Source organism: Lygodium microphyllum, chromosome 27, assembly GCF_053477565.2.
Source record: "Lygodium microphyllum isolate KBCC chromosome 27, Lygodium_microphyllum_v1.1.10, whole genome shotgun sequence".
Classification (NCBI taxonomy): domain Eukaryota; kingdom Viridiplantae; phylum Streptophyta; class Polypodiopsida; order Schizaeales; family Lygodiaceae; genus Lygodium; species Lygodium microphyllum.
Genome location: NC_141161.1, coordinates 120,554,514 through 120,565,351, shown reverse-complemented (window position 1 = coordinate 120,565,351; position 10,838 = coordinate 120,554,514). Strand labels below are relative to the sequence as shown.

General features: G+C 42.5%; 1 protein-coding gene across 1 annotated transcript; it reads left to right on the top strand.

Annotated features, from left to right (window-relative positions):
• The first annotated feature begins 6,068 nt into the window (after nt 1-6,068).
• On the top strand, nt 6,069-8,187 carry LOC148012765 (UDP-glucose 6-dehydrogenase 4). The gene is made up of 2 exons (XM_087668887.1): nt 6,069-6,271; nt 6,560-8,187. Exon 2 carries the CDS (start codon nt 6,562-6,564, stop codon nt 8,008-8,010), a length of 1,449 nt encoding a protein of 482 aa, XP_087525013.1. The 5' UTR covers nt 6,069-6,271; nt 6,560-6,561; the 3' UTR covers nt 8,011-8,187.
• The last annotated feature ends 2,651 nt before the right edge of the window (nt 8,188-10,838 follow it).

The following is a 10,838-nucleotide window of genomic DNA, read 5'->3' as shown; positions in this document are numbered from 1 at the left end:
GACAGGCTGCAGTCCTACACAGTCAGCCCACAAAAGTCAATTATAGCAAAGACCTTATCATTTACTATCGGAGATATTTTTACATAGCCTCATAGAGGAGATTGAGAGCTTTAATTTGAATCAATAAATTTGGCAATTGGAGCTTCCTAGCTCAAGATATTGCCATTTCTATAACAAGGGGTTTGGTGGACTGTACTTGGGATGGCATACCACAAGGGTAAAGCAAAGGCCCAAGAGGACTTCCAACGTGAAATAAGGGACTCCCGTGCCTCAATGAATGATCCTAGCTCAGCCCAAGAGGATTGTGAAGACATGTTTGAGATGGACCGCTTCTCTATGCTTAACCATACTCTATGCCAACATGAGACCCGTCATGCCGAATGACATCGAGAGTTGGAACAATGCCATAGAGAGATGGAAACCCGCCAAGATCATCGTCATTCTGAGATGATTTCCAAGATGGACTTACTCATCAAGCACATGGGCGCCCTCATCCCTGCCATTGCACCCCCCTCCCCGTGAGGCCAACTGCCCTCCCCCCTTTGAGACCGGGCATAGCCCACAAGGTTTTGGTGGCACCCATGGCGTTCCCCATAGAACTTATGAGATAGATGAGCCCTCCACTCAACATGATGAACCCATCCTTCCCTCCCCCATTACGAACCCTTCAAGCCCATCCTTGGGACCACAACTCCCCCATAATGGAAGCTATATGCACACTCATGGGAATGGCCAGCAAGGGCCTAATGCAAATTTTGGGCAGCATGGAATGCAAGGTGTACATGGGCAGCATGCACATGGCAGTTTTGGATAGCAAGGCCCTAATGCTCAGCGCGGTTCGCATTTAATGCATGGGCAGCATGGTCATTTTGGATAGCAAGTTCCTAATGTGCAATTTGGTCCTCATGTAATGCATGGGCAGCATGGCCCACATGGAAATTTTGGACAGCCAAGGTTTGGACAGCAAGGCATGTATGGGAAGCACAACATACATGGGAAGCATGTAGCACATGGCATACATGGATAGCAAGGCCCAAACGAGTTGCGTGACAAGATTGTGTTTGCTAAGTTTAATGGGCAGTCCTCATCCCCGGCTGAATTAGAGGAATGGACCTCTAAATTGGAAGCCTATTTTCTCATTTATCCCCGTACCAACGAGGCAAATATTATTTTTGCCTCCCTTCATCTGGAAGGTTTTGCCCACACATGGTGGAGATTTATTCAAAGAGAAAATCAGCAGTTTCATGATTGGGAAGATTTCAAGATGCATATGATCCAAGTTTTTGTCCCCTCGGTAGAGAAATAAAGTTTGGCTAGGAAATGGTATCAGTTTGATCACGAATCCTCACTGTGATGGAGTATACCAACCAGTTTATGAATCTATCCATGTATGTTGAGGCCGTTAGTGATGATGCCGTATTGCATAAATACACTTATGGGCTAGATGTGCATCTTTCAACTGATGTAACAACTCAAAAGCCAGCCACCTTGTTTGCAGCCATAGAATTGGCTGAACGATATGGTCGGAAATACCATCGCAATGAGGATATGCAGCCCATTGCAAGATAGCAAAGATACCCTACTAGGCAACCCCCATATGCTAGTAATTATCATAGCAACAATGCAGGGAATGGTAGCCCCAAAATCCCCACCTACCCCACTTTTAATGCTGAAAGGAAATATGGCAGTTTTGGGACAACAACCCTTTCCAAAAGTGACCCAAAATATGCTAAAAATAAGACATGGAATGGCTTCAGTCCTAACGGTCAAAAATTCATTCCTCCCGAGGTTGTCAAGGATCACAAGGCTAAGGGCTTGTGCTTTAAATGTGGGGATAAGTACACGACTGATCATGCATCCAAATGCCCCTTTAAGAACGCCATTGTCAAGTTTAATAGCATATATGTGCTAGAAGATAGTGACAAGTTGGAAGAGAACTCGCATGATTTGGGCACAAATGTGCATAAATTACAATAGGATGAGAAATAGAGGTCATCTCATCCTGCACCCATTATCTTTCTAAGGAAGGCAAAATGTTCTGCTAAGAGACTTTTAGTGAGCAAATCTACAAGATTCTCATAAGTTAAAATCTTGAAAAGCTTAGCATATTTGTCCTTTATGACCTCTCTGATGAAGTTATAGTGCACTCCAATGTGCTTTGTCTTTGCATGGAAGACGAACAATCAAATAGCACTCATAGAATCTAAATGCATTGTAGGAGTAATAGTAATACAAAGTTCAAGACCTAACCATAGGGCCTCCTTGCAAGCCTCAATGGAAGCAATATACTCTGCCTCAAATGTAGCTCAAATCCGAGGCCCAAAGCATTCCATAGACATAGTATCAATGCTAAGCATCAAGACATCCAAGTGGCATACTAGTGGAGCATGTAGACTTCAAGTGCATAAAGTTATTATTATTAGCTTGCTGTCAAAACTATTATTGCAGCAATGAATATATGCAATATTGAGCTAATCAAGTTCCAAACAATCCAAGTAGCATCCCAAAGCATAATCATAACATCCAAGCTCCAAAATAACATCACCAAGGCATTAAACATGCATAATGGAGCTCACTATTTGCTATTCAAACAAGAACTATACTTTTATTTGTAAGAAGTAAAAATTATGCAAAATCAACTCTGTGAGTGCCCATATCTATAGCTCTCATTGCACTCTTCATTTTTAGCTATAGAACACATGAAACCGATGTCATATGCAAAAGTAATGGCCAAAATATGAAAGTGTTGTCAGGCTGCCATAGCTATCCAAGACTTCTACATGATGCTTTTTATCCACTCAAAATGGATAAAATGGCTACTTCTTAGCTTAATAAGCACTCAAAAGGCTCAACTAAGCCTTGGGAAGCTCCTTGATAAGCCAAGAGCAAGCTAGAATAAGGCGAGAGAAAGGAAGACTCAATATATACCTCAAAAGAAAGAAACAATGGCTACCATGAAACCTTGAATTGAAGCTTTGGATACAAGTTGAAGTAAAAGCATGAAGAAACTCCTTGAATGCGTACTTTGATACCAATTAAAAGGTAGAGCATGAGTAGAAGCACCCAAGTAGAAGCAAGAGCAAAGTAAGAGCTATGGTGGATGGATCAAGAAAGCAAGAGAGAGAGACATCGTATCTGGGAACTCCAACAACCACAATGTGTGACTAGCCTTCCCTTATTCAATAGTCACTGAAAGAATAAAGAGTAAAGTGACAATAATGAGGATGTGCCACTTGTAGTGTAAATTTATAAAGTCACGGTGTGTGTAGTAAATACAAGGCATTATAAGCACATGCACCTTTAACCCTGACACATTTTATGGTTGTCATTAGGGTTCCCCACTATATTTTTGGTTATGTACTAATATCTCACCTTGTATGGCATCCATTAGTGTTTCTCATGGTATTTTCGGTATAACTATTGTGCCTTGTATTTTGTAATAGTTTCTATGCTCAATATGTCATGAGTGTATTACCAAAAAGCAAACGCATTGAAGCATACCATGAATAAATATCTATAACATTCAAAACTTTTTTATGATTACACCATGTAAAGTGAACTCAATTATAGCAACGTATAAAAGAGACCAATAGACAACAAGGAGTAATCTACACTTCATTGTTAAGCATTCTACATATCATGTAATTCCAATCAAGTGCAACACAATAGGGGAAAAGGAAAAGCTTGGTACGTGAAAGATTAAATAGGCTTTATATAAGTGAAAACCAATAAAATGTACATTGCAAATGTCAACAATAATCCCTTGTTTATTATCCTATCATCCCATGTTGTCAATTTACCTCAGAGAAGCCCATGAATTTATTGAGCTCATGAACACTAATGTAATAAAATGAGTGACTGACTAGTTGAAAAAGAGTGAAAAGCTAGACAACAATTTAAGTAATAACTTGGCTATTTATTCATTGTGTAACTAGGAAAAAACAGAGGTTCCATGCATATGCTTTTCCCATTTTAATGTACCCTATGTATTCATAGACATGTGTTACTATAGGTTGCATAGAAGTTGTAAGGTTTTGCAATATATGACTATGTCTCCTTCTTCTATCATATGTATGGCCTAGATTATCAGTGCATTGCTTGGCATGCATTTGTTGCATGTGTGCATATATAATGCCAATATTCATGTTTTACAAGTAGGGGGGACTCAAATTATTGTCATGATCAATGTCCATGGCTCCAACGCATAAATGTATATGTAGTATGCACCTTATATACATCATGCTGTTGTTAAGAAATATTTTTGAATTAATGACTAGCATTTCATGATGCATGGACCATCATAGTTTGTTGTACCATTCACCCATGTAGGAGAAAAGAGGTGATCTTGCCTCATTTAAGCATCCTAGGCATATTAGTGATTCTTGGATCACTCCCAAACCAAGAGGAGGAATACCCCCAAGCCTATGTGGCACAAGGAGGAGAGATTTGGTAGTCAAGAAATCAAGAGGAAAGGTTGGGTAATAAAGAGGGGTTTTCTTTTGAAGGGTGATATGATGTTGAAAAGAGAAATGTGAGTCTTTGAAAAGTTTTTAGTGGTTCTCTCTCTCTCTAATTTCGTTTCTAGCTGAAGATTATTATATAAAATGATATTTTAATGGTTGAACATGTGCATGCAATTTTTGCATGCTCTAAAAACACCCACAAATGCGCATACACAATAAAACAAGAGACAAATTTTCTTGACAAAATGATATTTTAATGGTTGAACACATGCATGTAATGTGTGCATATTCTAAAAACACCCACAAATGTACATACACTATAAAAACATGCACATAACATACACACCTACAAATGTAGACATGCACATATATGTGCAAACATATACACTCATGTATGCACATATACACATGTAAACATATAAGCAAGATTAAAAAATAGAGAGAGGGGGGGGACTAGACAAATAGATGAGAGAGAGAGAGAGAGAGAGAGAGAGAGAGAGAGAGAGAGAGAGAGAGAGAGAGAGAGAGAGAGAGAGAGAGAGAATGAATGGGTATAAACTTATAAAACATGTACATACATACATGCACACACACATACATACATCCATGCATAAGCACATACCTGCATATACGTGCATACACATGCACACACATGTATACACAATATACACAATATGCACACATATGAGGTGAAAGAAGATAAGAGAGACATGACCCTTTGAAGAAAAAAGGAAAGGAGATAGGAGGCAAAATGATGCAAGGGAGAGTGAGGACATGCACACTTATAGACCAAACAAATGAAAACACATGTCTTGAGTACACACATACATATACATGCATGCATACACACACGTGCATACACATGAGGTGGGAAAATATGAGAGACATGGGACTCTTGAAAAAAAAAGGAGATGAGGGAAAAATGATGAGGGCGAGAGAGAGGACACACACATATGAGATCGGGCAAAAGAACATAGAAAAAACAAGAGGCGGAAATTTTTTATGTGTATGTGTGTTGAGAGAGTGAGAGGGAGGAAGAGAGGGAGGGAGCGAGAGTAGGGATAGAGAAATGAGAATGAGAGAGAGAACATTAACAGAGAGAGAGGGGGGTGTGAAGTGCTGTAGCCATTTCAAAGCAACTTTGTGGGATCTATTGTGCGAAGCTATCGTGAAGCGGTCTAATACGCAAGAAACCCTAGTATTGTATTAGTTTATATAAAAAAGTTAGACAACCTTCTATTGGAATGCAAAGGCTGTTTGGCAAGAGTCAACGAGAGTACCTGCGAAGCCGCGCACGCGGGAGTCGGAACCATGAACCACACACAACACATGTGGGTGAGAACCCACTTTATGAGTGGGGAAGGTGGAGCGTTAGTGGAGGGCAGAAGCAAAATGGTAGAAGGTGGGTTGTGGTAACGTGTTGAGTTGGCATCAATAACCATATTAGCCAAAAAAATTAACATGGGGATGGGGGTGTGCGGCCCAGTCCAAAGGCAAGGAAGACCACCGGTGGTGAGTTTCCCAGGAACGTGTGGGGGCGTGGGCGTGGTGGCTTGGACAAAAGCCTTTCAAAAAGGCAAAACCCAGCCTGCCATAAAAGAGTCCCCCCTCGCGTTTCACAGTTCTTGGGACTTCGTCGCCTTCTTCTCCTCCTCCTCCTCCTCCTCCTCCTCCTCCTTCCGTCCCATTTTTGCTAACCTTTTTCCTCCATTCCCTGGTCTGCCAGCTTGCCACCAGTCTCGGGCCTCGCTGTCGCGACATCCATCCCATCGACACATTCCATCACTCTGTTTCGCCATATTTGACAGGTAAACCTCCTCATATCCTCTTTCTCTGCATTTTTTTACATTAAGATCTACCTCAGTTTGTGCATTACAAGATCTGCATGTGCATCGTACAAGATCCGCTAAGTTGTGGCTTCTACTTTCTTAAGCGTGCTAAGGCATCTCAGCCTCTTCCATTCTGCAGACGGCCTCTGATTTTCCCCACGGCCCCTGCTATATTTTGCGCGTTTCACTGGATCTTGCCGTCCTTACAACATTCTGCGGGTTTCAGTGGATCTTGTATTTCTTACACCTGTCTTCCCTTTCTTGCAGCCATGGTGAAGATCTGCTGCATTGGTGCTGGTTATGTTGGAGGGCCAACCATGGCCATGATCGCTCTTAAGTGCCCCGACATTGAAGTTGTGGTTGTAGACATTGCGGTTCCTCGCATCAATGCTTGGAACAGTGATCGCCTTCCTATCTTCGAGCCCGGCCTGGACGAAGTTGTGAAAGCTTGCAGAGGGAAGAACCTGTTCTTCAGCGCAGATGTGGAGAAGCATGTGGCAGAAGCCGAGATTGTGTTCGTGTCTGTCAACACTCCGACCAAGACGAGAGGGCTTGGTGCTGGAAAGGCTGCAGATCTCACATACTGGGAGAGTGCAGCCCGCATGATTGCGGATGTATCCAAATCTGACAAGATTGTGGTGGAGAAATCTACCGTCCCTGTCAAAACAGCGGAAGCCATTGAGAAAATCCTCACGCATAATAACAAAGGGATTAATTTCCAGATCCTGTCTAATCCTGAGTTTCTTGCAGAGGGAACTGCTATTGAAGACCTCATGAAGCCAGACCGTGTCCTCATTGGTGGCCGGGAAACTCCTGAGGGTCAGAAAGCCATTCAAGCTTTGAAGGATGTATATGCTCATTGGGTGCCAGAAGATCGTATTATCACCATGAATCTTTGGTCTGCTGAGCTTTCCAAGCTCGCAGCAAATGCCATTCTTGCACAGAGGATCTCATCCATCAATGCCATGTCTGCTTTATGTGAGGCCACTGGTGCTGATGTCACAGAAGTGGCATATGCCGTTGGCAAAGACTCTCGAATTGGACCACGGTTTCTCAATGCCAGTGTTGGATTTGGTGGGTCTTGTTTCCAGAAGGATATCCTGAATCTGGTGTACATCTGTGAATGCAATGGCTTAACTGAGGTTGCAAATTACTGGAAGCAGGTTGTGCAGATCAATGACTATCAGAAAGCTCGATTTGTCAAGCGCGTGGTCTCATCTATGTTTAATTCAGTCTCAGGCAAGAAAATTGCCATCCTTGGTTTTGCATTCAAGAAGGACACAGGAGATACAAGAGAGACTGCAGCTATTGACGTATGTCACGGTCTTCTTGAGGATAAGGCTAAGCTTAGCGTGTATGATCCTCAAGTGACTGCTGATCAGATAATGCGAGATCTTGCAATGAACAAGTTTGATTGGGACCACCCCCAGCATTTGCAGCCTGCAAGTCCTACCACCACCAAGCAGGTCAGTGTGGTGTGGGATGCCTATGAGGCCACAAAGGATGCTCATGGGGTGTGCATCCTAACTGAGTGGGATGAATTCAAGAAGCTGGATTATAAGAAGGTCTATGATGGCATGCAGAAACCTGCTTTCGTATTTGATGGGCGTAATGTCATCAATGTGGAGGAGTTGCGCAAGATTGGCTTCATTGTTTTCTCTGTTGGGAAGCCTTTGGATCCCTGGGTGAAGGATCTTCCTGCTGCTCCACCTTCTTGAGTTGAAACGGAGATTTAGGTAGCCTTTTGTGAGGCTTAATTTCTGTTGAGACCGCTCTACATTTTTATTATATCGAAGCTGTAAAGTCATTAGCCGTTGTTAGGAGACAGCTTCTCACTACAGGCCTTTGATTTTTTGATCTCCATATAATTCAGAGTACTTTGGCTTTCGCTTGCTTGATTGGTAATGACATCAGTGGCATTGAGAGAGAGAGAGAGTGTGTGTGTGTGTGTGTGTGTGAAAAGGAAAGCCATGGCAATCTTCCCTATAAAGAGGTCAAGCGCTGGTCTCAGTCTGACCAGGTAAATACGTCTGCCACTACGTATGATTGAAAGATTTGACGAGGTCTTAGGTTATTGCAGATTGCAGTATGCCCGGGGCTCTGGTTGATTGTTAGTACTGCACGTTGAAGGACTGCCATCATCCATGAGAGTAGGCTGTGCCGTGGCACCGAACAAATTTGGCATACCTGGACTTGACTGCTGACTGAAAACCAGCACACTAGTTAATGAATGGAGTACCTGTCAAAGGGAGTGATGGCCCTTGACGATGATAAAGGATGATCGAGACAGAACTGAAGTATTCGAAAGAGTTACACAGAGATCCCATTCCTCAGTCCACTTTTCCACCCACGCGTTCTCTTGTTTTTCTTTTCTAAATTAAAAATATTTAGAACTGGCTTTTGTTGCAAAAAACATAGTCGTGTAAAGAACGTTCATGCTAAGTATACACATTGCGACTTTTGCCGTGCGAAAAAGATAAGTTTGTATTACGAAAGGAAACCTTTGGTTACATGAGACTTATGACCTTACAAAAGACAATATTGTGGCCACATGACATGCACTCAAGACCCTCTCCTTGCCAACCAGCTCACATTGAGGCTTTTTTTGTTTGTCATATCAACGAGTCATTGATGAGGGCTTCTAAGGCTGGTTACACACCAAATGGCGAAAGCCCACTTCGCAAGGTTGCCCAATCAAAGCGTTTCTTCAAATGTTGGCCATTGGCAATCCTTTACACACCGAAGAGGACATGACCTATTATTTACCTGTGAAACAAGTGAATTCCTTGCATACATTTGGACAAGAACTCTCCCTTGCGTAGTTTGTGAAGTGATGGACAAGGATGCATTTTTTGCAACCTATCAAAAAAATAGTGAACATATTATTTTTACTTTTTTGCAATGTCCTTTTGGTGGATAAAGGCTTTGTGCCTATGTTCTCGCCTAGTTTAAAAAAGTGTGCTCCACACTTTAGGTAGGGGTTAGCAGTTGTCCATCATTTGGTGTGTAACTAGTCTGATTGTGATTTTATGAGGTTTGTCTGTGTTGTGACCATGAGGTCCATTTGTGTCATGGAAGCTTAAAAATGTTGTCGGCTATTTGTTGCTATTATCCACTCTTGTGTTCGTTTGCTAACAACACTACTCCATCTCCATTTGATGTGCCTTGCTATGATGTGCTTGCTTATTGGCCACCCAAGCACGTTTTGGCAGTCCACTGAGAAGTGAATCTAAGCGTTGCTGCTTGGCACTCCCATGGAATGTCACGGGGTTTGTCGTCTAGGGTTTTTTGAGTCTCTCTCGCAACAGAACATTCGCGGCCGAACCCAATAGGATCGAACTGAAACTTGAGTCCCTAGTGATTAAGGTCTCCTGATAGCATTCTTGTGTCGGGTCTTGGACATTCTACCTTACACGGAGTTATCCGATCCAAATCAGATCCATACTCCACTTGGTCCAAGGAGAATGAGAAACGAGAGGGACATGTCGCTCCACCTCTCTGCCCGTCCCAGTCCGGTCCCCTAAAATGGTATGAATCGGGTACTAACCCGCATTGCCTAAAAGTCGAATGACGGTAAAATCTTGTGAGAAGCCTCCCAGTTCTCTGGAACCATCCTTCCATAGGACAAACCCGTCGAGGGTTCTACCCACCCGCTTCCCTCAATAGGTGTACTTTAGTTATCTAATTAGCCCTATCACATTTATGTGCGATATTTAAAAGCACCTTCCTTAATTAAACCTTTTGAGAAACAATGTTCATTCACACAATCTTATGGCACTGACACGAAAACAATTTCAGACAAGTTCTTTGGAAGTAACTTAATATTAGCATTTTTAGTTGAGATACAAGTCTTGTTCAAAAGGGATAATATCTGCAATCTGTGAGGATGCACCTTATTTCCTCCAAGAATCTGCCCTTGCATTCAAGCATCTTCCCATGTTCAAACCAACCGGAGGAGAGACCTTTCGTGGTAGGTTCGGTCTACGTTTCCATCACGGCTATTTAGAACTCCCTTGGCTAAGGTTGGCGGCCAGCTGGGGGTGGTTTGGCGTGCTCTCCAAAAGTTCCAACCTGATTTATTATTCCCATTTCTTTTATGAGTTTGGAGTTAAACAATCTTTTACAAGAGGTGTTCCTAAACTTACAAGCACAAACAATGGTGCATGCGAGTGCTTAGGACATCTGCCAAGGTGGGTTCCCTATCTTTGATGCTTAGCGTTTGTCCTTCTTGCCTTGGCAGCAATTTCCAATATCCTTCGAGGGATAGGGAATACCTTCTTTCCGACCCTGCACCTGTGTGATAGGAGTGAGCAATTGGATCTATATTCGATAGTTCTCGAGTGGTAGTTGTCCTAGCTTGCTAGCCTTTAGTCCAGGGTTCTAGTCTTGGAAAAACAACACCCGAAATTTCTTGTATTAGCATCGAGTTGTGTCATGGTTAAGAGTGATATCATCAAGGTTGTTTTGACTTTATCGAGGCCAGATGTAGGACAGAGACTAATGAGTGTTTTACTTATCTCAAGGTTCTCCCAGTAGTTTGGCTCAC